At 52.5% G+C, this 14993-nt stretch overlaps 6 protein-coding genes across 6 annotated transcripts; 2 read left to right on the top strand and 4 right to left on the bottom strand.

Moving 5' to 3' along the window:
* Positions 1-378: 378 nt before the first annotated feature.
* Positions 379-3004, bottom strand: PUNSTDRAFT_119408 (FAD/NAD(P)-binding domain-containing protein). Its single transcript, XM_007381877.1, has 17 exons — positions 2870-3004; positions 2617-2810; positions 2547-2559; positions 2312-2476; positions 2239-2251; positions 2150-2188; positions 1989-2095; positions 1755-1938; positions 1601-1702; positions 1355-1492; positions 1241-1296; positions 1091-1187; positions 1025-1031; positions 943-968; positions 812-876; positions 666-759; positions 379-607 (listed from the first exon to the last, which is right to left on the bottom strand). The coding sequence occupies exons 2-17, from the start codon at positions 2676-2678 to the stop codon at positions 546-548; spliced, it is 1230 nt and encodes a 409-aa protein (XP_007381939.1). The 5' UTR covers positions 2679-2810; positions 2870-3004; the 3' UTR covers positions 379-545.
* Positions 3005-4691: 1687 nt separating this feature from the next.
* PUNSTDRAFT_99937 (ICMT-domain-containing protein) lies at positions 4692-5864 on the bottom strand (the record flags this gene model as incomplete). The annotated part of the gene is made up of 5 exons (XM_007381876.1): positions 4692-4933; positions 4988-5118; positions 5179-5308; positions 5356-5475; positions 5534-5864. The coding sequence occupies 5 exons, from the start codon at positions 5862-5864 to the stop codon at positions 4845-4847; spliced, it is 801 nt and encodes a 266-aa protein (XP_007381938.1). The 3' UTR covers positions 4692-4844.
* A 200-nt stretch (positions 5865-6064) lies between these two features.
* Positions 6065-8569, top strand: PUNSTDRAFT_125286 (P-loop containing nucleoside triphosphate hydrolase protein; the record flags this gene model as incomplete). Its single annotated transcript, XM_007381875.1, has 4 exons — positions 6065-6143; positions 6195-6510; positions 6574-7247; positions 7296-8569. The coding sequence occupies exons 1-4, from the start codon at positions 6080-6082 to the stop codon at positions 8567-8569; spliced, it is 2328 nt and encodes a 775-aa protein (XP_007381937.1). The 5' UTR covers positions 6065-6079.
* Positions 8570-8627: 58 nt separating this feature from the next.
* PUNSTDRAFT_65319 (uncharacterized protein) lies at positions 8628-10154 on the bottom strand (the record flags this gene model as incomplete). The annotated part of the gene is made up of 6 exons (XM_007381874.1): positions 8628-9219; positions 9301-9647; positions 9698-9756; positions 9808-9899; positions 9948-10024; positions 10089-10154. 6 exons carry the CDS (start codon positions 10152-10154, stop codon positions 8628-8630), a joined length of 1233 nt encoding a protein of 410 aa, XP_007381936.1.
* Positions 10155-10364: 210 nt separating this feature from the next.
* Positions 10365-11103, bottom strand: PUNSTDRAFT_112280 (60S ribosomal protein L9; the record flags this gene model as incomplete). Its single annotated transcript, XM_007381873.1, has 4 exons — positions 10365-10462; positions 10515-10623; positions 10689-10793; positions 10846-11103. The coding sequence occupies 4 exons, from the start codon at positions 11101-11103 to the stop codon at positions 10365-10367; spliced, it is 570 nt and encodes a 189-aa protein (XP_007381935.1).
* Positions 11104-12224: 1121 nt separating this feature from the next.
* PUNSTDRAFT_84460 (uncharacterized protein) lies at positions 12225-14813 on the top strand. The gene is made up of 7 exons (XM_007381872.1): positions 12225-12547; positions 12807-13067; positions 13125-13265; positions 13314-13819; positions 13874-14069; positions 14125-14379; positions 14438-14813. The coding sequence occupies exons 1-7, from the start codon at positions 12254-12256 to the stop codon at positions 14708-14710; spliced, it is 1926 nt and encodes a 641-aa protein (XP_007381934.1). The 5' UTR covers positions 12225-12253; the 3' UTR covers positions 14711-14813.
* The last annotated feature ends 180 nt before the right edge of the window (positions 14814-14993 follow it).

The following is a 14993-nucleotide window of genomic DNA, read 5'->3' as shown; positions in this document are numbered from 1 at the left end:
GGTGTTGTTACCAGAAAAAGATATTCCGCAAGAAGATACCAGTGCTTCAGTGCTCAGAAAAATATTGATAAAATACAGAGACAGAGCCTACATTTCTCCAAGTATATACTATGGGATTTTGGAGCATGTAGATCTAATGCAGTCAGAATGCAGTCAGAAACTGACAGCCAAACGGCGCAACATGGCGCAGCACAGTGCGTGACTGACGGCGATGGTCACTGGGGGTCACATTGCGATTATCATCCTTTCAGCGCTGAATGGCATTCAGCGCTGATTGCACCTGCTACCGAACTGGCCCTTAGCAGAGGGAGTCAAAAGCGACATGACGATACGCAGCTTGACTCTCACGGTGTACCGCTTCGATGATGCGGATGGATGGAGAGTGATGCATTGCGATAGGTACAAGTAATAAGTACAAGGCAACGCGATTAACGGACGGGCAAGAAAGATTACAAGATACGAACAGCACAAGGAAAGCGGGAACGAAGGAAGCGACGACCGAAAACCACTTCGCGCAGCGATGGAGTACCAATGGCGGAAAGTACTCAGGAAAAGACTCGTGAGCAAATTGCTGGTGCAGCTCGACGGCTGCATAACGGCGAGTCAGCTAAAGGAATCAACTGTCAGCGTCGCTCTCAGATGGAACTCGGGAGATGTGAGTGTACCGTGAGGAATACTGTGAGCATCAAGCGCAGCTTGTCGGCTCAATGGGACTGCAACCTGTCGTCGAGAACGCATCTCGTCCTCGTATTCAATCAGCTGAAAATCATCAGTCGATGGCACACCAGATCATTCACGACGAGATACTAACCGCGTCACCTAGCACGGTTTCACACCTAGACACTCGGGTAAGGTGCATGACCAAACAGACGGCGTCTGTGAGAAGAAATATCAGTAAGAGGGGATCAAACGCCGGTGTGCACCAGACATGACAGTACTCACCGAGCATTCCGTGATTGACTCCCTCCCTGAGAGTATCATGACGTGATATGGGGAAGTAGTGCTATATTCAAATCGTACTCACCCTCGATCTAACAACGCATCAACGTAGTTAATATATGTTGTGCATGTCTGGAATATACTAACTTACACATTGACATTGCACCTGCGGCATCTCCAGCAAGGGTTATTGCGCCCATGTTAGTCCACGGCACAGGTACCCAGTCCGCAAGGTTCAACCTTGTACACTGCGGATGCGTAAAGTTAGACTAGCCCAAGGTATCGGCGATAGTACACTTGCATTCAATGCAGGGTCGATATCATTCAGGAGCGAATAAAAAGGCTCGGCGAAACCATCTGGCATAACGCGCGTTAGTGCATGTTCGGTGCTATAGAAGGGGGGTTACTTTGATACCTGCACGTTTCTTCATATCGTTGATCTTGGCAACATTCGTCGCGTCTCGAGGCAGTTCTAGGCTCAGATCGGTCACGCGATGCGAGACTATTGTGAGTATGTCAAATCTGCTTCTGTCGGGGGACACATCCTGAATGCCTGCAACAGTTATGTTAGCTCCTGACCACGGAACTGCGGTGGTAACTTGCTATGCTGCATGTTTTCGTAAGTAGTGGTTCATTGACGAGACCGAAGTTGATATCAGACGGACCCAGATGTACGTCCCCGTGTCGGGATTCACTGCTTGGAACCGCAAAGGATCCAGAGCACGCAGGGGAGCTACTTGCTCCTTCGTGTACCTTTGAACAACTACTGCAATTTTAGATTGCGGTCGTCCGGAGTGCATCCGCGAGGCACCGACCTCCGCAAGCCACAACAGGAATCGGTTTCAATGCGGCCGCTTCTTCTCCCAGTAATTGCTTGCGAACCACGCTGTTGTTGCCGTCTGCGCCGACGAGGAGTGTACCTTCTGCGCACGTTCCATCCACGAAATAGGCTCGTACGCCGTCCGATGTAACCTCGAAATTGTTGAAGCGCTTGCCATGCTATACAGAACGTAAGCCGGAACGCGGGATTCGAACTGTTTTTGGCTCGCCTTCACATCGATACCAGTAAGAAGCAGTTCCCGTAGCCGCTGCCTGTTGGCGCGGATCCTGCGCTTGCCTGACGGCATGGAAATGATAGGACTCCCATCGCGTCCATCTGCAGGAGAGTTGTGTTACCCCCCTTAATCTCACTAAAAGAGCAGTAACAGACCTAGAAACAGATATCCACCCTCATTGGCTCGAAGAGAAGCTGCTCGGAGTTTGCGTGAGAGTATATAGTCAATCAACCCGTGAACTCACGATCGACCTGACACTGAAGAACTCTATTCAGACCAGCCCGGTTCTTGAGCTCCATTGATCGTTGAACGCTCACCGTATCTAACTGATCGAAGAGTTCCGAGGGTAACAAGTGCTCCAACGCTTTCAGGCCCCAGTGGATGGTCAGGCCCCATCCTTGTGAACGGCCGCCGTCTGTATCTCGTTCGAACACTGTAGCGCGGATCCCACGATGCTTGAGGCCCTGTGCTATGGTGAGGCCCTTCAGGAGGAGGCGGAGATTTGGTCAGCACGAACATGGACTCGATAACGGACACACCAAACAAGCTCACCACAAGACCAGCGCTACGAATGCCGTAACATTGTCAGCGCTGTTTAGATTCTCGGAAGAGAGCGTCTAACCCAATGATCAGGACGTGCTGGTCACGGCGCGTATCGGGAGCGAAGGAGAAATCAAAAGGCATGACGGAGTAAACGCAGGCGAGAGAGAGCTGAAGGAAGCAAGCCAGAGCAAAACCGGAGCTCCAGCGTATTTAAGATAACCCCTCCGTCGACACGTCCGGACACGCAGATGACGCATGTCGTTGCAGCGCAGTCTGAGGTAGGATATTTACATAAATTCGCTGGCGACTGAATGGAGGCACAAATCGGATACCGGATACGCTCTTGGGCCCTGCGCGCGTCTAGTGCACATCTGCGGTGCTGCTCACCGGGCCAGAGAGATGGCCAGACAGACAGGCATTCCCGGAAAGTCTGGGGTAACCAAGAGGGTACAATGCTTCACCCTAACACCACTTCGGGGGCAGAGGCAAAGATAGAGATTTCTCGAACGCCGATCCAGGCTCCTTAACCAGCCGCTCGTATCGCGTCGAACTCCCAAATCCTAGGGCGGTAGTCAATGTTGTAACAGAGTAATAGATCATGTGAACTCAGGGGTAAACAATCATGTGATATTTCCTTTTATATCCTGAGCTTGGGGGAGTACGACGCGATAGAGCGGCTGGCGGATCTCGTATTTCAAATTCTCGGCTTCGCTCGGCATACCCGCTCAAGAAACACGCCTATTCCGAAAGCGTAATCCGGCATAATACAAAGCACCGCCACAAGGACCCCGAGGCCCGCTGTAGCCTAATTGCAAGAAGTTTCGACAGTTCAGGCCGGTCCAATGCATATTACAGTAAAAATCACTCCCTTAGCAGAGTAAGCACCCTAAGTACGAGAGCAAGCGGCCTGAGCAAAAGTGAGGAGGGAAGCAGGAGGAAACAGTTGTTAAAAAGAGATGCAATGGGCGGACTCGAACGCGCGAGGCGGACTGCCACCAAAACCAATAGGAAAAGACGCCTAACCGCTGAGCTAACACAGCATCGATGCTGTTTGGAGCGTAATTGTATATGACCTTGTTTATAGGTATAGCACTGGACAAATGTACAACAGGAGGCAACCGCCAGGGATCGAACCTGTGCCTTCCTGCAAAAACAGGAGCTCAAACACTACGCAATAACCACTTCGTCATTGTGGTTCACTCGTCATTTCCACGCAAGCCTATATAGGTACATTGCCCGCACTCCGTCGCTGCCTCAGCGAGTTCTTCCCCGTCCAACACCCCCATTGAGAATGTGCGCCTCGGCCGCAGCCAGCGCTTCCGCAGGGCCCTCGCTCGACGCGAGCGTGGTCCTCTCCGCACTGAACGAGCTCTCCTTCCGGATCAGCAACATCCCCAAGGAGGACCTTGACACGTGCTGCTAGAGACACAAGTATACGCCGCTTTGGTGGACGTGTTAGGACCCCAGTAGTAGCACCCACAACGGGCTTGATTTGTGGCACAGCCACCATACTTTCTTCCAACCTCATGCTCGTTCTTGAGCGGGTATGCCGAGCGAAGCCGAGAATTTGAAATACGAGATCCGCCAGCCGCTCTATCGCGTCGTACTCCCCCAAGCTCAGGATATAAAAGGAAATATCACATGATTGTTTACCCCTGAGTTCACATGATCTATTACTCTGTTACAACATTGACTACCGCCCTAGGATTTGGGAGTTCGACGCGATACGAGCGGCTGGTTAAGGAGCCTGACGCCGATCGTCCGTAACAGCAGTACAATGAGAGATGTCACGCTACACGTTGTCCGTCCCATAAGACCGGTCACACTGACCGCAGTCCGATCCCAAGAGTCCCAGCAGATGAGCGCCCCGCAATGAGGTCGAGGTGAGGATCGAGAGTTCGAAACCAGGAATCCCGGTACCCAAGGAAGTCAACCGGTACCCCGCAAATGACGGCACGTTTCGTTTACTGGGCTTTACCCACGCGCGCGTCATGATCAGACTCGGACTCAAATGAAAACCATGCAACTGACGGATTGCCAACGCCCAGGACATCGCGGAGAAAAGGAATGGCGTTCGCATCGTGTACCGACAACAACTTCAATGCTATGAAAACTGTCAAACGGGCAGGCCCCGAGACACGTTGTACAACTATTCCTGTCGGCGTTTCACATCCAACAGCGCAATTCGGTCGGGCTTTGATTCAAGTGCACGTTGAGATCTGCCCAACGGTTCCAGACCAGAGTGTGCCTCGATTTCCTATCAGGAGTACCTAATCACCTATAATACCACACCGCCATCCAGAGATGCTATGGGACGAAGGGGATCTTCGTGCCGACTTTCTTCCTATATTCCTCGTATGCAGCACCAAAGAATCTGACCAGAGCCCCTTCTTCGTCTAGCATAGATACTCTTGAATAACAGTAGTAGCTCAAAGTGAGATGGAACTCACATCGGGTGCGGTAGTAGAAAAAGCGCCATAACAAGTAGCTGAACATTACGAATGTCACAGGGTTCTGTAAGACCAATTGCGTTCCTAGTGCCCAATAGAAGAAACCAGCATATGATGGATGTCGGAAGTACCTGCATGGACATTGAGGGACAACGCGACGGACATAGCGACGGGTATGAGAGTTAGCTCACGCGTATATTCCGTCCGTGACAAGGACGTGATCCTTGGCCTTGCGGGATGCCACGGTATGCGAGAAGTTGCGCGCGGCATGTATCATGGCAGTGGATCGCAGTATCTGGCCGCATATGGTCATTATGATCCCTACGAGCCGTTAGGCCTACGGTATGGTAGACATGGATTGTCCTCACCGAGCGCCGAGACATAATGATATCTCTTGGATTCAGGCTTGAAGTAGAGTGTAATCAAGTACTCAAGTAAGGCCGTCCCGTTCGCGGCATGGTATGTCATGCCATTGTTCAGCAGGAACGCTAACGTATGACCATGAACCGCGTGACTGGTATATCATCGGCATGACGTGCAACTCACAATCGACGCTGCATTTATCCGCATTCCATCCCGCAGTCACCGCGAATTCGCCCCAGTGGAACGCAGACCACGCGGCAACGAAGAAACCCAGTTGATACGTTGACCACCAAAAGTCGTCAAAACCCCCCGACAGGAACATGATGGCTCCTATGGAGAACACGCCTCCGAGAGCGAAAGCAATAGAGACAACCGCGAGTAGAGTGTTCGGTATAGTGCCTGTGGGTGCATAGACAGCCCCGGTAGCCGTGAGGTCGAGAGCATCCGGTTTCCGAGCAGACCGCTGCTTCAGCCGTTCATCGAAGCCGTTTGAGGCATCTGCATCTGAGGCCATGGGGGTGGTAAGAGTCTAAATTGTAAGAAACCATGTCTCGCCGAACAAAAGAACGAAGCAAGTGACCTCAACGCGATATAAGTACCGTGACGCGCGTGCGCACTGTCTTGACCATTGACCAGGACATTCGGTGGATGAACTCCTTGCGGACCTTAGTCACTGGTGCATTATGCAGGCAGCAAACGCGAGTGCAGAGATGTGTGCCTTCAAGGGGCATGTCTTGGGCTGCAGGTCATGACCCTTCCAAAATTCGTAACATGGCGTTGGTTGCCCACATTGGTGTGTTTCCATCTTGGCCTAAATAATGCTCTCGATTGAGATGATCTTTAGATTCCGGAAAGACCACTCTAACCGAGTCTATTCTATTAAAGTCCTCTTTCCTCTCCACAGCCGGCTCCGTAGACGCTGGAAGCACCACCACGGATTTCTTACCCGCCGAGCGCGAGCGCGGCATCACCATTCAAGCTGCCAGCATACCTGTTCGATGGAAACAATGGACTATGAATCTCATTGATACTCCTGGGCACGCTGACTTTGGCATGGAAGTCGAGAGTGCTAGTAGGGTCGTGGACGGTGCGGTGGTCTTGATTGATTCTGTCGAAGGCGTAGAAGCGCAAACCCGGGGCGTATGGAGGCAGCTGGACAGGTGAGTACTACCGTGAGTCGTGTCTGTCCTGCCTAACGTGGCGCCTCTGAAAGTTCTCGATAGGTACGGGGTGCCGTCTCGTATGGTCTTTCTCAACAAGCTTGACCGGACCGGGGCATCTTTCCGACAGTCGTTACTGTCCGTGCTATCCCATAGGCTCCACCCCAAACCTATGCCTCTCGTCCTGCCTGTGGCAAGTAACAAGACCGAAGACTATTCGCATGCCGAACCCGGCATCCAAGGCCTTGTCGACCTTGTCAAATGGGAGATGTGGAATTGGGACGAAGCAGGCAATTCTTCTCGGGTCCCTCTTCCCCAAAACGTCGAGGGATTTTTCAACTCAGGCATCCTGCCATCCTCGCATCCGATGCTATCTGAACTGGTAGCCGCGCGGACCGCACTCCTGGAAAATCTTTCCATGTTCTCGGAGGAGCTCATGGAACATCTCCTTGAGCTTCCGGCGGAACCATCCGCGTATCTTTCTGTGCCGTCGTCGAAAATCATGCCCTATCTGCGACGAGCAACTCTCAACAACGAGATACTACCCGTTCTTTGTGGATCCGCGATGAAGCATATCGGCACGGAGCTTGTCCTTGACTACGCCGGCGAACTGTTTGCTAGCCCTCTCTCTATAGCTCATGATAAGCAGACCAACAACGCACCAGTACGGGCCCTTGCATGGAAGGTTGTTTGGGACAAGCGAAAAGGGTGGATGACCTTCATACGAGTCTATTCTGGTGAGCAAGCATATTCATCTTAGATATTCAATCTCATGCATCCTTCAGGGACGCTGAAGGGTCAAAGTGTGCTGTTGAATACCTCTCGTAATCAGAAAGAGAAGGTTTCGAAGCTCATGTTGCTCTATGCATCAGATCATCAAGAAGTTGATTCCCTGCCCTTCGGCTCTGTCGGGGTTATCCTAGGCTTGAAGTACACGCGGACGGGCGATACTCTCATTTCGACTCGCGGCAATAGTGGGTCGGGTCCTTCCACGATGCAGGCCATAGTGCCTCCTCCGGCAGTGATGTCGACCTCGGTGATCGCACATTCGAGAACAGACCTGGAACCTGTTCAGGATGCGCTCGAGGCTCTGTCCCGTACCGACCCCTCGGTGCGTGTGGAGACACACGAAGGTCAGCTACTCGTGCATGGTTTGGGGGCATTGCACCTGGAGATTGTCGAGCGTCGCTTGCAAGATGAGTGGGGGGTGCGATTTGAATTTGGCCCCCGCCGTGTCAGCTATAGAGAGGGCCTCAACATCAACGCTAGGTTGGAGCCGGACAGTACCGATCGTTGGAACACGGAGGCGGCTGGAAAACCTGTCTTTACCACTGTAGAGCTCCGCTTGCGTCCGCTCGCGGAACATGAACCAGGCGATGACATTTGGGGCGGTAATACTGTGGTTGACGCCTCAGGCGACCGTGTACCGGGGCCGGATGCATTTTCAGACTCAACCACTCCGATGGCAAACATAGCCAGAGGACTATCCAGCTCTCTGTCGACTTCTCCGAACACATACCTCGCCATGACCAGAGTTCACGTACAGGTTGGAGCATTCACGTACCCGCAACATGTTGGCCCAACGATCCTCGCCGGTGCGGCCGCTCACATCTTGCGCAACCGTATCAAGGCAGCTGGGACCGGACCCGTCATGGAGCCATACGTCAAAATCAAGATAACAGTCGCGGAGGATGCTATCGGCAGGATCGTCAAGGACCTCAACGAAAATAGCGGAGAAGTTCTAGAACTAGGGTCTGCATCCCCCAACAGGGAGACCGGGGCAGATGAAGACAGTGGGCCATATAGCTCCGATGGAGTATACATCCCTCCCGATTGGATATCTCCCTCAGCAATGGCGGTCTCCGGAGGGTCTGGTCACCGTGTCTCGCAAAGCCGCACTATACACGCTCTAGCCCCCCTGAGCCGCATGCTCGATTACTCTACTCGACTTCGTGCTTTGTCCGGCGGTCATGGACAGTTCGAGATGATGAACGTGGGCTTCCATGAAGTGCACGAGGCCCGTAAAACGGAAATTCTGCGAGAGATAGGAAGATTATAGTCTCGAAAACATTATGCCTGATATTCTTGTACTGTAAGCGACATTGTTCCAATTTTGATCAGTACAACTCGCGAGCCTCGTCTGCGTCCGCAAAGAATACCGCGCCGTCCATCTCATCGTCATCGTAAGCCTCTCCGGCGCGTAAGCCACCTCCGGATTTGAGTGCCTGGCTGAACTGGATTAAACCATCCTCCTCGAAGTCCAGATGTTGTTCCTCCGCGTCATCGAAGGAAGGAAGAGGTGGGAGTGGGTGCGGCGGAGACACGGGGAAGCTTGAGGGTGCCGGTGTAGCACGGGGATCGTCGTCCGGTAAGAAAAGCGGAGTCTGAGCACGCATGCTCGCTGCCTCGTCTCTCCGCGATGATGGAGGCGCGATGATGTTCTGTGGCCTTGCGTGAGCAGAGCGCGTGAACACGGGTGCAACCGATGTCGCGCGGATGGGCGGCCAAGGCTCCACCACCACGGATAGGCACCGTCCGACGATATTGAATCCTTGGTACTTCAGCCTGAGCAGAGGCTTAGGCTTTGCCTCGTCCTCGTCGACGTGGAGTTCAATAGGCGTCCGAGACGTATCTCTTCGTCCGGGATCACCCGGCAAGGGTGAATCAGGGTCTTCCTCCTTCACCTGGGGTGAGCGCGGCTGCGACGGACTACGGTCCACGTCGGGGTTCCTGGAATATGTTAGTCCAACATGAGCATTTAGCATCAGCTTTCAACGCAAATTAACAAACTCATCAAGCGTGCCCTGCATTCGAAATTCTGGGTCCTGAGTGGTACCTTCCTCGGGTTCATCGTAAGTAGGTGCTGCGCGTTTTCTCCGGGTAGATCGCCTAGTTGTTTGAATGGCCTTAGGAGGAGATTGAAACGCGGCGTCCTCTCCTGAGCTTGAACCGGCAGTATCGCTCTCGTCTGAACCGACGTCCCGGCGTGTTCGTGAACCTTTCTTTCGTTTCTTAGTCGTAGTATTACCCGTGGCGCCCTTCCAGGTGTCTTTTCCTGACTTGGGAGCGCGTTCTGATGCTGTACCGCTCGGGACGGGCGGCGCAGGTTGAGTAGGCGCGACTATGAAGTCTCTGGTCTGTACCAACGGTCGATTCATGCCATCGTGAGTACGAAGGTGTCATGTACCTTGATCAGAACGGAATGCGGCTCGGTTTGCCTGAAGAAGAACGCGAATTGATAATCGTCTAAAGCACGCGTCAGCCGACAAACTGGCATATCTAAAAAATCGTCATTACCGCCTCTATGAACATCTACAGTGCCCTTTTTCCCATTTGAATTAGCGTTTCCGGGTGTTACATCCGCCTCCGCCCTCAGTTTAGGTATTAGTCTGTTCGACGAAACTCAGCCCGACGCGGTGGGGAAGCAACTGACGCACAATGGTTGTAGGTCTGCGAGTACTCGCTGCAGGACCCGATCAGACATCCACTCGACATGTCGTTCATCTAGATAGAGCTTCCATCAAAATGGGCCAGAGTTGTCAGCCACTGGGAGGCAATAACGATCCGAAGTATCGTACGTAGAATGGCATAACGCTGTGAGGGGAAATCCGCAGATAATGTGCGTTCCGAACACTGTACGGCATATTGATACTGGGCTGAATAAATGCTGGGTTGAATAGTCTCAACAAGAACCAGTAATCGTGGGTGGACAGCACGGGAGATGCTGCTTCACGCAAAGGTGTGGCGGTGCTTATCCTCGTGAAGAGTGGCATAGCATATAATCGCATACATGCTACATGGTGTTTTGGATGCGACAGAAAAAGAGGCCAGATGATATGCAGGTCGCCAGACCCCTACTCGTCGAGAGTACCCCGGTCCGAAACGTATATACCGTCAAGGAACTTTCGGATATCCTTGTTCCGTACACGGCAAATGCCTTGAATCGAGGCAGCTAGCGAGACAAGGTCAGAAATGCCACACAGCGAGAGTGATGGGAACCATACCAGATTGGGAGACGTTCTGGATATCGTTGCCGATGAGAATCAGCTCATCTTTCTGGGCCTTCGATTCCGCAACCTCAACTCCCTCCAGCATGGCGACATTCCGTACAGTCTGTGACACATCATTCCAGTGAGCCTATAGGCGGTTCAGTCCACCCGTAACCACGCTATACACACCTTCTCGCCCAAGAAGTTACGGATCTCCAACGCCTTGCCATCCTCCTGGATGATGCAGTTGATGGGGAAATGAGCGTACACGGCACGCATCTTGTAGCGGAATCCCTGTGATGAACAAGGTTAAAACGGTATCTCCATTAGCGGAAGGTCTACATGCCTTGGTGACGCCAAGCACCATGTTCTCCACTAAGCTGCGCATTGTCCTGAGCTGGGCAACGTGCTTACGGCCACCCTGCCAGACAGCAAATGTGACCTTCGTTGGCGTGCCCTTTTGGACCTGGATGTCCATGTTCACATGTCGGACGTTCTTGGTTAAGGTGCCCCGGGGACCAGTAACGGTAATGAGACGAGACTTGATCTCGACGGTGACTCCCTCGGGGATCTCGTACTCTTCTGTCTTGAGAACGTCCTTCATGGCGCTAAGGGAGGTATATCAGTCAGAGTTTTGCCCGTGTCATCCAAAGTTCGCGAGTGCAATCCATCCATTTCCCGCGATCATCCGCGCAGATTTTCCCCATAGTAGGTCGCCAGAGAGTAATCCACCGTCTGCGCCAGATCTACGCCAGCAATTCAGAGATTTCACTTACCCGAGGTGTCGATGTGGTGGCCTTGCTGGGGATGCGGGATGTTGGACTGTAAGGTCACGTGGGGAGGCGTACTGACAGTTCACTCCAGCGTATCGTACTCATGCTCTACGGCCTCGATACAGATTCCTATGCGATTTACTGAGCAGTGTGCTTCTTTGACATCAAATTACGCCGACCACGGCATTATACTGGGCATGGGCTTGTGGTCATCGTTCTCTGTGGGGTCCATGCACTTTAATAATACAGCATGCCCGCTGCGTATCCAGCCTTGCTGCACCTCCAGCCTCCAGGGCGGAAACATGCCCTGTCGTGAGGTCTCCATGTTCGTGGCGTCTGCATATATGCATAGTTGTGCGCATTCGCGGTCAATTGTGGTTACCCTGCACAATCGCAATGACATCCCGTGTCATCCCAGGCCTAGATTTCCCCGTCACTCATCTCTGAAACATGCATAGCTATTGTCGTAATACAAACAACATCTCGATACATATGTCATCGCCCTATGATACCTTACCACTACGATCTTTACTATAATTATCTATATGGTAGGCTCTTGTGCAGATAGACACTGCCAATGCCGCGCTCATTTGAACGTTGTTCATATCGCTTTCCCGGAACGACATAGTCATTTTTGGAAATCAATGCATACGATACTTATATGGCTCTCCGTAAGTAACTCATGCAAATATGGGCATATGTAGCGGCCCCGTCATGTACCGGCTGCACAGAGCGCACAATAATGGAGGCGCGTGGGAAAACTGGATGACTAGCCACCTTCCCGCGGGTGACGGTTTTCGTTGATCCACGTCTCTTACCCACCGACCATCATCGTTCATCGTTCAACGTCAAGCCGCCGACGCTTTCGCCGTTGTGTGATATAAGCGAACGCTCGTATCGTTGACCGACCTTTTCACCGTATTCGAGGCGCTTGAGTTCAGATCGTCGTCAACGACCTTCCACGACTGCATTTAAGACGCAATGTCTGTCTACCCCCCGCCGCCCCATTCCTATGGTCAGATGGGTTATCCTACGAGCTACGCACAGCGCGGACGCACTGTACCCGCTCCTCAAGGGGCCTACGGCGTACCGCAACCAGGACCATCGCATCCCGTCTTTTACGATCCCAACAGCTTCAGGAGGGACTATACCTCCCGACTAGCAGAACTCACCATCAACTCTAGGCCCATCATCCAGTCGTTGTCGATGATCGCGCAAGAATACTCTCGTTGGGCAGAAATCGTTGCGCAATGCCTCGAGGCGCACATACGAAGGGTGAGTCAGATCTGATCCACATTCCCATACATCCGCACCACGTTCTGTACCGTATGCACCTGTGTCGGTCGGCGGATTGCGTGCATGGCTTGTCATGTATATAGTCTTCGTCTAGCTCGAGCACCTGAGTAAAATAACGGCTGGCTCCCAACCACCCCAATGTCGGGTGGACCCTGCCCACGTGCCCCGTCCTGTGTTTTCTCTCAGCATTCCGCGGATCGATGACTAATCACTTCCTTTTTTGGTATTGTTTCTCAAGGTACCGCCATGGATGAAGTTACCCGCCTTTTACCTCCTCGACGCTATATCCAAGAATGTTTACGATCCCTATGCGCGGTTTTTTACGCCCTTCGTCATTGGACTCTTCCTCGAAACTTATCATCAGGTGGATCAGCCAACGCGCAGCAAGATGGAGGAGATGCTCCTGACATGGAGAACGGGAGGGCCTCATGGCAAGGAACTATTTGGCATAGGACCTCAAGTTGCCATCGAACGCGGGATTTGGGGCAACGACTCGAATGTATGTTGCTTGCGTCCTATTTTACACGGTAATCGCTAACATAGATCTCCACACCAGTTCGGCCAACCTCAAGCGGCGCCTATTTCAAGACAGCAGGTTCTTAGCGAACTGGACTTCACGCTAGGCCAGAAGGAGCGGATCCTGCAGGCAAACCCGTACGACACTAATGCTCAAAACCAAGTGAATGTGTTGCGGCAGGTGTGCAGCGCGTTTGCCACCCGGTATCTGTTACTGATTGTTCTTTAGTTGCAGTCACTTGTGAATGTTGGTGTTTCCCAGGGTGAACTGCAACAAATCCTTACGCAACTCCGCACGCTTGCACGCACGTCCGTTCCTTCGCATGTGCCACCACCTCCTGTTCCGAATGCGTACCCTCCTCCGGTAGCGTCGTCTTCGACTGCACCCTACCCCTATCAGTCGCAGCAGCCTCCCTATGCTTCCGCACCCCCGCAACAGATGTACCAGCGATCGCACGAGTATTCATCGGTACTCAGTAATCCGCCTGTAGCTCCACTTCCAGCCCCTTCCACTGGTAATACCTCATCTGCACCCAATTTAGAAGGTCTGTTTAGTGCCCTCGTCAAAGCCGGTGTAGTGCCACCCAGCACTGGGACGCCTGTCGGCGCTGGTGCGATTGCGAAGGCTGAAGAGACCAAGTTGGACATCGCCGACCCCGAACGAGAAGCCTCCCGTCGTTATAGGAAGCAGATCCTCAAACACAAGATCAAATTGACTAGCGCCGAGATTACGAAGTGGGTCTCCGATTTTACTATGCTGACTTGTGACTCTACTGACGCAGGATTTAGGCAAAGGGCTCCCATCGTCGAAATCTTGTATGAAAGTCTCCCCTCGCAATGTAAGCAGTGCGGAGTGAGGTTTGCAGACGACACATTGGGGAAAAAGGCGTTGGAAGACCATTTAGACATACATTTCCGGCAGAACCGGAAAGCCAGTCAGAACGTTGGGCGCGGTCATAGTCGCAGCTGGTTCATTAGCATAGAGGTGCGTGCACATCCTTTACTCGTTCGTTCGTCAACTGACATACATGCTACACTAGGACTGGATACGTGATGCAGAAAATTGGAAAGGCAAGCGACCAATGGATGGTTCCAAGCGGCTGACTGCGAGGGAGTCAGCTGCTGCGGAAGCCGCTAAGCTCGACTCTGAACTGCGAGCTCAATTTGTGGTCGTGCCTCCGGGTGATGAGGCCAAGACGTTCTCGTGTCCGATATGTAAGGAGAACCTGAAGTCCGAGTTTCTTGAGGATGACGAGGAGTGGGTGTGGCGAAACGCCGTCAAGAAGGACGATAGGGTAAGTCTCAACCAATTCTCATATATCAAAGCATGAGGTGACCATTCTTCACCGGTAGATCTTCCATGCGACTTGTCATGCGGAAGCCGCATCGTCCAGCACGCTCGCCGCGAGGTTACGGACGGAAACATCAGGTAGTGGACGAAGTCGTTCTGGAACTCCAGAGACTTCGTCATCGCGCGCATCACCAGGCAAGAAGTCTGAAGTGGCGAGGCTATCGCGGTCTCCTGACTCACGACTGGCAGGAACTAAGCGCAAGGTAGAATCCCGGGACTCTGTACTAGACGGACGCGGAACGCCGCCGATGAAGAAAGTGGCGCTCTCTTCTTGATTTGAGACGGACAGCACAGTTTTGATACATTATTACATCACATAGCTATCGGAACTTCATCTGTAATTGTCTACGCACACAATGATTTAGATGTGTAAGCTGGCCAATGCACCCAACCGAGTGAAGGTTATGACATGCGGATCAAGTCTGGAAGACGTTGACAATATTTCCACAAATATATGATACATCGTGTTGAATGTGTTTCTCATATACATCGGCAGGACTTTAGCTGTAAGCAGCTGCAGTCAGACCGAGTACAAACGGCGATTGTGGGCTGCACACC

The sequence above is a fragment of the Punctularia strigosozonata genome (genome assembly GCF_000264995.1).
Source record: "Punctularia strigosozonata HHB-11173 SS5 unplaced genomic scaffold PUNSTscaffold_4, whole genome shotgun sequence".
Lineage (NCBI taxonomy): Eukaryota > Fungi > Basidiomycota > Agaricomycetes > Corticiales > Punctulariaceae > Punctularia > Punctularia strigosozonata.
The sequence above is the reverse complement of the archived record's forward strand: the minus strand, read 5'-3'. Positions and strand labels throughout refer to the sequence as shown.

What these genes read in the sequence shown, in the direction of transcription:
- PUNSTDRAFT_119408 (XM_007381877.1), bottom strand. Translation starts at nt 2,678, where the DNA reads ATGCCTTTTGATTTCTCCTTCGCTCCCGATACGCGCCGTGACCAGCAC. An exon ending in AAACCGTGCTAGGTGACGCG is followed by an intron (nt 760 to 811) that starts GTTAGTATCTCG and finishes GATGATTTTCAG; the next exon opens with CTGATTGAATACGAGGACGA. An exon ending in TGCTCACAGTATTCCTCACG is followed by an intron (nt 608 to 665) that starts GTACACTCACAT and finishes TGATTCCTTTAG; the next exon opens with CTGACTCGCCGTTATGCAGC.
- PUNSTDRAFT_84460 (XM_007381872.1), top strand. Translation starts at nt 12,254, where the DNA reads ATGTCTGTCTACCCCCCGCCGCCCCATTCCTATGGTCAGATGGGTTAT. An exon ending in TCGAGGCGCACATACGAAGG is followed by an intron (nt 12,548 to 12,806) that starts GTGAGTCAGATC and finishes TTGTTTCTCAAG; the next exon opens with GTACCGCCATGGATGAAGTT. An exon ending in GCTGGTTCATTAGCATAGAG is followed by an intron (nt 14,070 to 14,124) that starts GTGCGTGCACAT and finishes ATGCTACACTAG; the next exon opens with GACTGGATACGTGATGCAGA.